This window comes from Cannabis sativa, chromosome 4 (genome assembly GCF_029168945.1).
Source record: "Cannabis sativa cultivar Pink pepper isolate KNU-18-1 chromosome 4, ASM2916894v1, whole genome shotgun sequence".
In the NCBI taxonomy this organism is placed as follows: domain Eukaryota; kingdom Viridiplantae; phylum Streptophyta; class Magnoliopsida; order Rosales; family Cannabaceae; genus Cannabis; species Cannabis sativa.
This window is the reverse complement of record NC_083604.1, coordinates 60275381-60290775: the sequence shown is the minus strand read 5'-3', so window position 1 is coordinate 60290775 and position 15395 is coordinate 60275381. Positions and strand designations below refer to the sequence as shown.

General features: G+C 32.9%; 1 protein-coding gene across 1 annotated transcript; it reads right to left on the bottom strand.

Annotated features, from left to right (window-relative positions):
* Positions 1–408: 408 nt before the first annotated feature.
* On the bottom strand, positions 409–1194 carry LOC115713378 (uncharacterized mitochondrial protein AtMg00310-like). Its single transcript, XM_030641861.2, has one exon. It carries the CDS (start codon positions 1192–1194, stop codon positions 409–411), a length of 786 nt encoding a protein of 261 aa, XP_030497721.1.
* Positions 1195–15395: the final 14201 nt, after the last annotated feature.

Sequence of the window (15395 nt, the reverse complement as noted above, 5' to 3'; positions counted from 1 at the left end):
AATTATTAAGTCCACTAAAGGACAAAATAACAATGGGGCAAAATGACCATTTTGCCCCTTCACACTAAAATAACATAAAGAGCACTAAAAGGGTATTTTGGGAAATTCTAAATTCCCGGCCATTCCCGACATTCCCAATGTCTAATAAACCGTTCCAATCTACTAACATACTAAGTTGTGATTTTACTGAGCCAAACACCGAGTTCCATGTTACCGGGCACCGAAAATGCAAACTTATGAAAATCACTAAATGACATAAAATGCATTTCAGAATTCAACAATAACAGCATAATAATTATTTAAATAGCTATAAATAATTTTCATAATTAAATATGATTAACTGCTAATTTCTAAATTAAACTAAGCGGTCTTTACAGTTATCAACCAAGACCTTTTTGATGCAAAGATTCACCTTGGTTGCAAGACAATTGGATGCCGCCCTCCACACCAGATCCTTTGTCTTAGGCGGCACCTTAAGTGCCCACAGTTTTTTCCAAAAAGTATGTCCCTCGGGGTTGTCCGAATGATACTTTTGATCTTGAAGCAGCTTGTATGCACAGAATAAAATCCCTTCTTCTCAGCGAGCCAGTACCAAGTGTCAACCCCACTTGATTGTGAAATAGGGATACCAAGTATGATAGCAGCGTCGGTTGGGGAAAATAAATCACACACAACATCAGCATCCCATCTTTGTTGTCCTACTTGAAACAAGCTATTCACAGTGAAGTTTTCAAGACCAGGAACAATCGGAGAAGGAGAGATTCTATCCATGACAGGAAGCCACGGATCTGATGTAATCTGCACAGTCAAACCAGACCCAATTCGTTTCCTTAGACCGAGTTTAACAGTGTCCTTTGCAGCATAGATACTACTCCAAATAAAGCTCGGGTTTGACCCCAACTCAGCAGACAAGTAATTACCATTCGGGTAATATCTAGCTTTAAAGACTTTACTAGCTAAAGATTCATGTCTAAATAAGAGTCTCCAACCTTGTTTTCCCAGCATTGCAAGATTAAAGTCCCTTAGATTTCGAAACCCCATACCGCCTTTAGCTTTGTGTTTAGTCATTCTATCCCAATTCATCCAAACAATGCCACTCCCATTGCCATTAGATTTATTGGATTTCCACCAGAAGCTTGCCATCATCCTCTCTATTTCTTTGCATGTACCGATTGGAAAAAGGAAGACATTCATGGCATATGACAGGAGCGATTGAACCACAGACTTGATAAGCACTTATTTCCCAGCCCGAGAAAGAAATTTACCCTCCCAGCTATTTATTCTCTTCCTCATTCTCTCTTTAAGAAATCCCAACACTGCGTTTTTGTTGCGACCAACAATGCTTGGAAGCCCCAAGTACATGCTATCAACCTCCGCTTCTTGAATGTGCATCAAACCACAAATCTGACTCCTAATATCCATCCTGGAGTTAGAACTAAAGAAAGTCGATGATTTATGAAGATTGACTTTTTGGCCTGAAGCTCCTTCAAAAATATATAATAGCGAGAGAACACAATTTGCTTCTTCCTCCGATGCTTGGCAATACACATAACTATCATCTGCAAAAAGCAAATGGGAGATAGTAGGTGCACTCCTAGCAACCTTACACCGCGTGATGAGACGGTTGGCTTCATAATGTTTAATCAAGGATGACAGACCTTCGGCACACACAATAAAAAGGTAAGGAGACAAAGGGCAACCTTGCCGAATGCCTCTTGTAGGAATGATTGGCCCCATTTTCAAACCACTATTTATGACATGATAGCAAACTGAGTTAACACAACCCATCATTAATCCAATCCATCGTTCACTAAATCCCATCACTCGAAGGACAGCTTCCAAGAACCTCCACTCAACTCGGTCGTAGGCTTTTCTCATGTCTACCTTAAGCGCCATGTAACCTTTTCTTCCATTAGTTTTCCTTTTTAAGTAATGTATTACTTCAAAAGCCACCATAACATTGTCAAAAATCAATCTTCCTCATACAAAAGCACTTTGAGTTTCGGAAATAGCATGATCAAGAACTCCCTTCATACGATTAGCAATGACCTTCGAGGCAATTTTGTATAGAACATTCCATAGTGAGATCGGCCTCATGTCACTCATTTGAGAGGGGTTTTTCTTTTTTGGGATTAAGACAATGTGAGTATCATTAATTGAGTCCGAAAACTTACTGGTATCAAAGAAATCACGAACAAATTGAACCACATCCGTGCCAACAATACTCCAATGCTTCTGGTAAAAAGCCGGGGTCATACCATCGGGCCCCGGGGACTTATCAGGATGCATTTGAAATAAAGCACTTCTTACTTCATCCTCTAAAATAGGCAACAAAAGATCATCATTTTGCTCACGAGACACAGAAGGATGAACTCCATCAAGAACCGTTCCTAAGTCAATATTGGATGTTTGGAACAAATCTTGAAAGTACCCAGTAATGACATGCTCCAACCCCGAATCCCAGTTGAGCCATCTACCATTATTGTCTTGAAGTTGACTAATACTGTTGTTTCTTTTCCTTGAGCTCGCAACTGAGTGAAAAAATTTGCTATTTTTTTCACCAGAGTTTAGCAAAAACTGTTTTGATCTTTGCTTCCAGAAAACTTCTCGTTGAGCTAAAACCTCTGACAAATTTGTCTTTGCTTCCTGATGTTGTTGAAGTCAGATCGAATCCCTACCCCATTTGGAATTCCTTATCTGGTTTTGCACTGATTGATACACTTACAAAAACTCCCAGTAATTTCACGACCCCACTTCCCGAGAACCTCACCACACTTTTGAATTTTTCCTTGAATATTAGTTAGACCCGAGCCTTCCCAACAATCATCAACAAGCTGCTTACACAAAGGCTCACGAAGCCAAGCGTTTTCGAAACGAAAAGAATGAAAAGAAACAGTTGGGAACACACCTTTAAAGACCAGATGAATGGGGCAATGATCGGACGTAGAGAACTCAAAGTTGTAAAGAACCGACTGAGAATACAGAGTCAACCACTCGTTGGTCACCAAGGCTTTGTCGAGCCTTTCTTCTATCCAGTCCCCACTATTTCTTCCTTTCTCCCACGTATACGGGTATCCAACAAGAGGCAAGTCAATCAAATTACAATCGCTCAAAGCCCCAATGAACCCCTCAATAAGATGGTCCGGGTAAGTGTTGGGTTTTATGCCCTAAATAAAACTCATTTCAATATAATCAGATTTACTTATTAATATAGATCAGAAATAGCATTTAATGTTGCATGGTTCACATGATTTATTTCATGATTATATGTATATAATGTATGAATTCATCTGAAACCCTTTTCACATACTTGATCCTGTTTATTGTGTCGTCAACACATTGGAAAGTAAACATGACTATGTGAATAAAGTTTCCTAGATTTATCAGACACAGGGTTTTACTGATATGATAATCTACAACAAAGTTTACTTGCATTTGGAGAAGTGCTATGTTCTTTCCAAAGCATTGGTTAAAGTAAAGCTCAGGTTGGATGCATGGAGTATGCATCGGAAGGGACCGATATTGAACTTTGACATAGATTTATTAAACTTACCGTAATATCTATTCAAGTCAATATCGCCTAGTTGATCCTAGATCAAATGTTCTTAATCCTGTTATGATTAGGCTCAATCTTGAAAGGCTATTCGTGTTCTTTGATTTGTTAGTGAAGCCTACTTTTAGGTCAGGGTGATACGTACATTTTGGGAACACGGTAGTGCAATTGAGTGGGAGCGCTAGCATAAACATGGAATCTATAACTTCTATCTGGCGAATAGTAAGCAAAGGATGATCTCCTTCAAGCTTGACCAAACGAACATAAATGTTGGAGTACTCATTTCACATAAGCTGAAATATCATTTATACGGGGTCAAGTGTTTTAAGGATAAAATACATAGTAGGGTGTTACGGTAATCTAATCCCTTTACAGTGTAGATCATTCATATAGAGGATCATTGATCAAATTAGGATTATAACAATGGATAACTAATGATGTGTCTATATGGTGGAACATATAAAGCATTCTATATAACTGAGAGTGCAATTCTAAGTTCTATGCGTGGATTCAACGAAGAATTAATAAGTTAGTGAATTTTAGTAATAAAATCTTGATCTACTTATTGGAAGCTCGGTTATATAGACCCATGGTCCCCGCACTAGTTGAGATAATATTGCTTGTAAGACTCATATAATTGGTTTTGATTAATCAATTATAATTCTCAAATTAGACTATGTCTATTTGTGAATTTTTTTCACTAAGTAAGGGCGAAATTGTAAAGAAAGAGTTTTAAGGGCATATTTGTTAATTATGATACTTTGTATGGTTCAATTAATAAATATGATAAATGACAATATTATTTAATAATTATTTATAGTTATTAAATAGTTAGAATTGGCATTTAAATGGTTGAATTTGAAAATTGGCGTTTTTGAGAAAATCAGATGCAGAAAAGATAAAACTGCGAAATTGCAAAAAGTGAGGCCCAAATCCACTAAGCATGGCCGGCCACTTTTGTAGGCAATTTAAACTGATATTTTCATTATTTTAATGCCAAATAATTCAAACCTAACCCTAGTGGAATGCTATAAATAGATAGTGAAGGCTTCAGGAAAATTACACTTTTCATTCAGAAAAAACCTGAGCCTTCTCTCTCCCTATCTGGCCGACCACTCCCTCTCTCTTTCTTCCCTCTTGAATTTCGAAATCTTAGTGATTAGAGTAGTGCCCACACACAGCAAGCAATACCTCAATCATAGTGAGGAAGATCGTGAAGAAAGATCATCAGCAAAGGAGTTTCAGCATCAAAGATTTAGAGAAAGAGATCCAGGTTCAGATATTGATAATGCTCTGCTACAGAAAGGAATCAAGGGCTAGATATCTGAACGGAAGGAGTCATTATATTCTGTTGCACCCAATGTAAGGTTTCCTAAACTTTATATGTGTTTATTTCATCGTTTTAGAAAGTTCATATTTAGGGTGTTAATCAACATACTTGTGAGTAGATCTAAGATTCTGGTAAAATAAATTCCAACAACTGGCCTCAGAGCAATGTTAATTGATATACTTGCAAGAAATTTGGACTTTAAAACGATTTTTTGATGTTTTTGGATGGTATCATGTTGTATTGAGTGTTATTTGATGATTGATTGATGTTTGTGAATTTTCGTGAAACATAATTGAATATCTGTTTCTGGAATTATTTTTATTGGATAGTATGGAAAAAATTAAGCAAGTTACTTTTTTACAGAACTCAATTTTGATTTAATTCGAATTAGTTATGATTTTTTGAAGTTTCGAAAAAATCGGGGTTGAGCAGCACCCTCGTGCGCGCGCGGATTTCATGCAAATCCTGCATTCCGCCGAGGTTGCACGCCCAAGCACCCACCAGCACGCCCATGGATAGTATGCTTGGCATACGGTCCGTACAGCTTGCAATTTTTTCGTTTTTCTTTGTTTTTTCATGCTTTTTCATGGAATTAACTTCCGATTTTTTGTGTAGTTCTGTATTTATACTATTACTATTCCTAATTCAATTCTAATTATCATATTGAATTAATTTAATATTTTTTAAATTTAATTCAAGATATTAGTGTAATTTGAATTTAAAAATAGTTAGTATCTATCTTTTTTGCTTAATAATCTATCTTATTTTTAAATTTGATTATATCTTATCTTATTTTTAAATTTAAGGTCAGATTTTAAATTTTTAAATTAAATTTTTTTTTTTAATAATTTGACCTTATTTAAATTTAAAATAAGATAACTATAATCATGTAATTTTAAATAGATGTAAGATATTTTGCTAACTTTTAAATTTTGTTATTTTATTTATTTAAATTACATTTAAAATCTGAAAAAGATATTCATTTATCTTTTTTAATTTTTTATTTAATTTTTATTTATAAAATAACATTTAATTTTTAAAAGTAGTTAGCAAATTTTAAAATAATATTTAGGTTGGTTGAAACCTAATTTCTCAAAATTGTAGGTTTAATTTTTAAATATTTTTTTTTATTAATTTCGAATTTAAATTTTTTTAAAAATTTTTAAAATTTTTCGAAAATAAATATTTTATTTATTTAATTATTTTGAAATTAATTATTTAATTTAAAATTAAATAAATCCTACATCCAACTATCCAGCTAACCTTGTTGCAGGAGTTTGTGTTTTAGCTTATGTGTAAGTTTTTAAAACCTATTATTGCTTGATTGCAAATAGTCATGGTTAACTTGTTGACAGATCCAATGATCTGATTTTAACTCATGGCTCCCTTGGTCAAGTTAATAATTTGTAATAGGTATATTTACAATCTTCTTTCATCTGTATATGACCTAGCAACATGATAGGACCCATCCAAAGTGTGCCTGTGTGAGCTTATGTGTTTAATTTCATTATAGATGCATATAGGTTGTTGTTGCTAAATAAAATATCATAGTTCTTGATAGATTTTATTTAGGCCCATTTAGTTTTTAGGCTTATTCAATTAATAACAGTTGATCATTTTAAGGTTAAATTCCTCTCTTTTGGGCCTTGTGTGAGAGTTGGGAGCCATAGTAGTGGGTATGACATACTGAACCCAGCACCCTCTCACATGAACCACCCCAATTGTGAAGGTCCATTTTCCTGATTTGAATAACTGTACTAGGTTAATTAAACTAGTTTAACCTAATAAAATTCATTAGAAACATAATTAATTTCATTTATTTTGAAATTAATTTAAGAAAATTATAGTTTAAAGAATTTTTTTATTCTAAGCTAAACTATATGTATTTTCTTGTATTTAATTAAATATAGAATTATAACCATCTAGATTCTTTCTGAAGCTTAATTTAAATTTTTCATTAAATATTCCTATTTTAGTTGATATTTAGTTATCTACAACTAACCAACTTAAATCTGAATATCTTTTGGATTTCAAATTTCAAAATTAAGTTGAGGAATTTTAGGTATTGGTTATTAAGATTCTTTAGATATTTTTTAAGTTAATATCTTTTCGAATATTAATTTAAAATGGAATATTTTAGATATTTTTTGAGTTAATATCTTTTCGAATATTAACTTAAAATGGAATATTTTCAAAATTAAGTGGTTACAACTTAATTTTTGATATTTAATTAAATCTAAATTTGAAAATATTTAAGTTCTAGATTTTTTCTAATACAACTTAAATTAGATATTTTTTCAAATTTTGTGGAAAAAGATACTTAGTCAAATAAGATATTTTCTAGATAGTTATTTCTAGACTACTTATTATTTCTAATATTAAATAGGAAATAGAATAAATTGTGAAATTAATTATTTAAAAAATTAATTTTGGTACAATTTATTTTAAGTATATTTTTTCAAGTATTAAACTAGAGATTAATAATTAAGCCTTCTCTACACTTAATTATTTATTTCTTGAATTTAATACATTTAATTAATTTGAAAATTAAATATCTAAGTTGATTTTCATCATGATACTTAAATATTTCTTTTTCATGACACTTAATTAAATAAAAAATTATTTTTAGTTGAAATTTATTTTTTCAACTAAATTTAAATAATTTTCAAAATATATTTTTTCTTTATTTTATTAATCAAATTTCGAAATTGCATTTCTTAAATGCTGGAATTTCGAATTTTATTTGAAAAATAGATTAAAGTTGTAAATTATTTATTTTAATTTTGGACCAACTTAAATCAATGATTTTTTCATTTAATGATTAATTAAAATAAATGAAGTAAAATATATTTTTCTTTATTTTATTAATCAATTTTCGAAATTGCATTTCATAATGCAAGATGATTTTGAATTTATCTTGAAAAATAGATTAAGTTGTAAATTAATTATTTATTTTAATTAATTCTTGGATCAACTTAAATCAAATTTTTTTTTTCATTTATTGATTAATTTAAAATAAATTGAATTAAAGTATATTATTAGAAATTGAATTAATTAGTCAAAAGGAAAATCTAGATAGATGATATTTTTGCTTGAAGTATTTTTCTAGTGTATTTAATTAAAAAGAAAATTAATATTTAAGTTGATTTTCATCATCATACTTAAATATTTAAAAATTTTCTTATATATTTAATTAAATAGGAAAATTATATTTTTAGTTGTAAATTAATTTTATTAATTAATTTTGGGTCAACATTAAATTAGAATAATTTTTCCAGGATTAATTTTTTATTTTAACATGCATTTTCGAAAATTGTATCCTTGAATACTTTAATTTTTCGAAATGCAATATATATTTATAGAAAATTAAATTTGAGTTGTAAATTAATTTAAATTAATTTTGTAACAACTTAAATTGAATATTTTTCTAAATATTTATTGGAAATTATTACTAAGATGGATGTTATTTTCATATCCATCTAAGTAAAATTTATAAATATTAAATTAAAATTAAAATTTAGAATTTTTCATTCTAAATTGGAAATTTTAATAAATATATATTAAAAATAAATAGATTAAATAAAGAGAATCAAATAAAATACAACTCTCTTTAAATAATGAGCTTTATTATTAAGATATTCGATCTCCATTGTTGGTTTTACATCGCGTTTGTTTTAGTGAGTAATCCTCCCTAATGGAGGAACGTTCATTAGCTATTTCGCACCGTTTAATCTCAAATGATAAGTAGTTTGTAAGTGTTTTATATGGTATGGATCACCCTAATGGTGGCGACCATATTTGACTTGCAAATTGTAAAACAATGGTGGAAGCTCATAAGATAGAATTGCCTTGACTCTCGCCTAAACGGGACAACGCTGAATACTAATCTTGATCGAATAAAAGGTTGCTACAATGTTTAACATTTTAGATGAGCTGACAACTCTATTCAATGGATGGTAGCTTTGACTCTTGCCTAAACGGGACACTGATATCAGTTTGTTGAAAACCTTGGAAATTATTTAGAATTGTATGTTTTAGTATTTTCACTTGTCATTCCTACTTGCTATATGTTTAATAATTTCTGAATTGTGTATGAATTTATATTGAACCATGTTATTTTCTGTTATTAAGTTGTAGTTTAATTTTGAATCTTCATTTTTGGTCTAACTTGGCTTGTTTATCTAATGAGATAAATCCCTAGTGGATTTTCACCATTAGACATTCATAATAGTGTTAGATCTCGAAAGATAAATATTGTATATGCGACATCTAGTTGTTCATCAATTGATGACACCTTAGACTAGTATTTTTACGATATGAAACAAGAAGATTATATATAAATAAGATTACTTTGACTCTCGCTAATCGAAGCATCGTTGGATTCTTATTTATAAACGAAATTATCCTAATTCCTCTTAGCTTATTCATTTCGAATTAGCTCAATAACATATCATTGGATGAATGGTCTATAAATCATTTCATGTCATTCTATATTTTCTCTTAAGAAATTAAATGACGCATATGATTATAATCCGAAATTCTATTCCCAATTGATATAAAACCTCAATCTTAGAAATCTCCTACTTGTATGGGCAAATCAGACTTAGAGTTAAATTAGTAGTGGTGGTCCAAGATAGAATTACTCATTATATTTGGTATAAATTTAAGTCTTTGACTTTAATTTTAGAATCCAAACAGAAATTTTCTTATATTTCTATTTCCAGGAAGCAATACAGTTACACTTTCCAAGTGTTTAATATCCATCTTCTATTAATGGATTCAGACTGTATGGAATATGAGTTTAGTATTCTGTGACAAGGATCCACTTGCACTATTCTAAGAACTCTTTGATGAACTATACCTAAGTCATCAAAACTACACAACCACATTTTTATTAATCTATGACATTTGTATCTTGTTCATAGTGGATTTGACAAGATCAATCTCTGCAAAGAGTTAATATGCCTATATCCACTGAAAGTAGTTCATCTCATTCGCAGATGGATGTACATTCAGGGGTGGATATGAGTTTTTTGTTGTATTCTTCTAACGATCACTCTAGATTATACCTTATGCAAAGAAATTTGAAATGTTTGAAAAATTTCTTAAATTTCTAGCAATGGTTAAAACCATTAAGGTAAGTGGTTAAAGATCTTGCGAACTGATAGGGGTGGAGAAATAGTTAGTAGATGTGCAGTTCAAAGATCATTAATTTGATTTTTGAATTATATCCAAACTTACCTCCCCAGAAATTTCGAGTTGCATGTTGATGATTAGTTACTAGTCGTTGCCTAATTCCTTCTATGGTAATACAATTTCAGAATGATGTAATGGTTGTATACTTAATGTAAATCATTACTAGATTCATGGATGACCTATTAAAAATCTTAAGAAAAGCTAGAACTGTTAACCATGGTTTGTTAGCTATTTTAAGTGATTGGGGGTGGACCATCCCATTGTCAATAGATAAGAAAGTGTTTGTTCAAACAAATACTACTTTTCTAAGAAAATGACTAAGTCTGAAAATCAAGTAGCAAATAAAGGAGATATTTAATTCTTGATTCCAAAAGTGTTCTATCATCTTACATATGATGATCCCACTGCCTCTGTTGTCTTGTCACAACCAAAGAGGTTAATACCATTTAGTTTTCTTCGACATAATTCACGGTACCTTGTCGTAGTGGGAGAGTTTCTAGGAACTCACCTTCTTATGACTTGGGAGACACTAATGATTAAAATCCATTGTGAGTTTAAACAAGTAATGGATTGTCAAGAGAAGAAACTAAGAAGTAAAGCCAATAGAACTATGGTTTAATCCATTTACATGGAGTAACCTAAAGTTTTCTATTACAAGGACATAAAAGGAAATTTTCGTTTATAAGTCTATTCAATGGACTTAACAAACTTCATGTTCCTAGTATTATAGGTTTGAGTTTATCTAAACCTATGGCTTGTGGTATACCTGGTAATTACTTACTCTAATGCAAGCAACTTACTTTGGTAAGATGCTGAAGCATTTTCTTTCTAATGGCAATCTACAGAAGCTTCTCGACTTCTAGGCATAGATTTTATTTATCTAAGGAAAAGTCTCAAACTATTCCAGAAAAGATAAAGCCATGAAAGAATTTCTTAAATCAACAATGAGAGGTCTTAGATATGCTTTTGTATGCCTTAGACCAGACACCTGGTGTCGAGTGGGAGTAATGAGTAGGTATCAGATTAATCCAGGAGAAGAACATTGGAAGACAATCAAGTAAATCTTAAGATTAAGAAGATGAACTATATGTTAGTCTATAAGGGTGTGTTTAAAACTCTTAGACTACACCATATCAGATTTCGAAATTTGCCTTTGTGCTAGTAAATCTTTCTGATAAGATGGTGGTTACTCTGGGGGTAGAATAGTGATTTTGGAGAAGTGTAAAAAACATATCTGAAGTCTCTAGGTCTACCAGGAAGGGACAGAATGTTAAAGCTGCAGGAAAGGTACTTATTCAGTCTAAGGAAAGTTCTATACATCTTTGGCACCATTCCAAATTGCCTAAACTACTAGTGTTAATTTCCTGATTAACCAAGAGTAGTTGCCAAAAGTATAGAATCCAATATCCCAAGAGAGTAGACATATAGAGAGGAATTTCACATTATCAATGATTTTGTGATTAAGGAAGAGTAATAGTGGAGAAAAGGTTGTGGTTAATTCAACCTTTCAGATCCTATTACGAGGAGTTTACTACTACTACACTTGATTTGTATATCAAGGTGTTGAGATTATTTGAAATGCACATTTTGTTTTATATTAGTGCAAGTGGGAGTTTGTTGGGTTTTATGCCCTAAATAAAACTCATTTCAATATAATCAGATTTACTTATTAATATAGATCAGAAATAACATTTAATGTTGCATGGTTCACATGATTTATTTCATGATTATATGTAGATAATGTATGAATTCATCTGAAATCCTTTTCACATACTTGATCCTGTTTATTGTGTCGTTAACACATTGGAAAGTAAACATGACTATGAGAATAAAGTTCCCTAGATTTATCAGACACAGGGTTTTATTGATATGATAATCTACAACAGAGTTTACTTGCATTTGGAGAAGTGCTATGTTCTTTCCAGAGCATTGGTTAAAGTAAAGCTCAGGTTGGATGCATGGAGTATGCATCAGAAGGGACCGATATTGAACTTTGACATAGATTTACTAAACTTACCGTAATATCTATTCAAGTCAATATCGCCTAGTTGATCCTAGATCAAATGTTCTTAATCCTGTTATGATTAGGCTCAATCTTGAAAGGCTATTTGTGTTCTTTGATTTGTTAGTTAAGCCTACTTTTAGGTGAGGGTGATACGTACATTTTGGGAACACGGTAGTGCAATTGAGTGGGAGCGCTAGCATAAACATGGAATCTATAAGTTCTATCTGGCGAATAGTAAGCAAAGGATGATCTCCTTCGAGCTTGACCAAACGAACATAAATGTTGGAGTACTCATTTCACATAAGCTGAAATATCATTTATACGGGGTCAAGTGTTTTAAGGATAAAATACATAGTAGGGTGTTACGGTAATCTAATCCCTTTACAGTGTAGATCATTCATATAGAGGATCATTGATCAAATTAGGATTATAACAATGGATAACTAATGATGTGTCTATATGGTGGAACATATAGAGCATTCTATATAACTGAGAGTGCAATTCTAAGTTCTATGCGTGGATTCAACGAAGAATTAATAAGTTAGTGAATTTTAGTAATAAAATCTTGATCTACTTATTGGAAGCTCGGCTATATAGACCCATGGTCCCCGCACTAGTTGAGATAATATTGCTTGTAAGACTCATATAATTGGTTTTGATTAATCAATTATAATTCTCAAATTAGACTATGTCTATTTGTGAACTTTTTCACTAAGTAAGGGCGAAATTGTAAAGAAAGAGTTTTAGGGGCATATTTGTTAATTATGATACTTTGTATGGTTCAATTAATAAATATGATAAATGAAAATATTATTTAATAATTATTTATAGTTATTAAATAGTTAGAATTGGCATTTAAATGGTTGAATTTGAAAATTGGCGTTTTTGAGAAAATCAGATGCAAAAAAGATAAAACTGCAAAATTGTAAAAAGTGAGGCCCAAATCCACTAAGCATGGCCGGCCACTTTTGTAGGCAATTTAAACTGATATTTTCATTATTTTAATGCCAAATAATTCAAACCTAACCCTAGTTGAATGCTATAAATAGATAGTGAAGGCTTCAGGAAAATTACACTTTTCATTCAGAAAAAACCTTAGCCTTCTCTCTCCCTATCTGGCCGACCACTCCCTCTCTCTTTCTTCCCTCTTGAATTTAGAAATCTTAGTGATTAGAGTAGTGCCCACACACAGCAAGCAATACCTCAATCATAGTGAGGAAGATCGTGAAGAAAGATCATCAGCAAAGGAGTTTCAGCATCAAAGATTCAGAGAAAGAGATCTAGGTTCAGCTATTGATAATGCTCTGCTACAGAAAGGAATCAAGGGCTAGATATCTGAACGGAAGAAGTCATTATATTCCGCTGCACCCAATGTAAGGTTTCCTAAACTTTATATGTGTTTATTTCATCGTTTTAGAAAGTTCATATTTAAGGTGTTAATCAACCTACTTGTGAGTAGATCTAAGATCCTGGTAAAATAAATTCCAACAGTAAGTCCTACCACCTTTCTTCTCAAGCTGAGAACCCAAGTTGTTCAAGTCCCCCATAATGCACCATGGAAGGTTGCTATCGTTTTTAAGAGAGCGAAGAAGATCCCAGGACTTGAACCGCAGCTCTCGTTTTGGCTCGCCATAAACACCCGTGAAACGCCAAGGAAGAGAGTTTTGAAGATGGACAGTAGCATCGATATGATTAAAAGAAAATCCCTGTACCACCACTTCGCTCGCAACCTTCCACATCAACGCCAAACCTCCACTGTGTCCCCGATTGTCAGCCACAAAGCAACTATCAAAACCCAATTGGGCTCTAGTTCTCTCCAAACTACCCTTACTACATAAAGTTTCACAAAGAAATAATAAATTGTGCTTCTTTTGGGACACAAGGTCCGCTAAGAATTGTCTGGCCCGCGGGTTCCCAAGCCCACAGCAATTCCAACTTATGCAACTCATGGCTCTGGGGGGGTCTGGAAACCAGAGCCCGCCAAAAATCCATTTTTTGGAGTCCCCACAATGTCCTGCTCCATGACATCCATTACATCATTATAACCTTTCTCCTCTGGGCCCACGATACCCCCCAACCCATTACCTGGCCTTCTTCTTTTTGAGTCAATCACAGTAGTAAAAGTAGAGTCGAAGAAATCCCCATTTTTGTGGACATTCAAAGACACATGTTCACCATTGACTTCCAAATTCTCCAACCTGCTACTTCGATTCTCATTAAGAGGCTGATAATGAGAAATATCATGACCATGATTCATGCCAACCAATCCCCCAATTACCTCCGAATTCCTAGGAATCAAGATAACGTTGTGATCTGGGTTACTGCCGTGATGATCTTGATGTGTTTCCCCACGCACCGCCGCTCTTGATTGGAGCCATTGTGCCCCAAAGGTCACCTGTCGCCTTTGTGTCGAAGCTCTCAGTTCCAAGCTGTATGGTTTTTCTTGGAGATGTAGTGGCTTCAAGAAAATCCTTGGACAAAACCTCTCCGAGTGTCCGATGATTTCGCAAATAAAACAAAAAGTGGGCAATCTTTCATATTTGAAATTCACCCAGTACCATGATGCATCGTCCTTGATGATTTTCATTCTTTGTTTGATCGGTTTGCCAACATTGATCCGTACTCAGACCCGTAGATAATCCCTCCAAACTCCCAAGAAGTTATTAGGATCCGATTCAAGAAATGTGTCGATGAAATTTCCTAAAGTCGTTACCACATTAAGAGTCATATTCCCGGTTTGTAAATCATGAAGTTGGACCCACATGTCGACATGGTTGATTTTGACAAGCCTTGGATTGTCCCCTTCTTTCAATCTTGCGAAGATAAAAGGCTTCCGATCATAGGTCCACGGACTCCCATCTATGACCCTTTGGATGTCAATCTCGTGATAGAATTGGATAAAAATAGATTCGAGTTAAGTTCCTTAACATACATTCCCATCCCCGGTTGCCAAAGAAACGCCATCATATTCTGGAAAACATTGAAATCAGAAACCCGACCTGTCAAAAGTTTACCCACCAAACACCACCTGGTGTCTATTACCACCTCCCCTGTCCTATTCACTAGGGCCCGTAGTACCTCTTTCTCTTCCTCTGCCAATATAACAAGATTACCTCTTGTAGCCATATCATTCCCTACCCCACTACTAGAAGCCATAGCAGCACTAACAGCCAAAATCAGACAAACAAAACTCTCAACAAACAGAGAGACAACAACGTATCAGGGGATACGACTCTTCAATACTTGAAAGATTTATTATTTGTATGAGAAAATGTTGTTAGTAAGAAAAAAATTGAGAGAAAAATAGCCCA

Excerpts from the sequence above, each read along its gene's own strand:
- LOC115713378 (XM_030641861.2), bottom strand. The coding sequence starts at position 1,194 with ATGAATGTCTTCCTTTTTCCAATCGGTACATGCAAAGAAATAGAGAGG.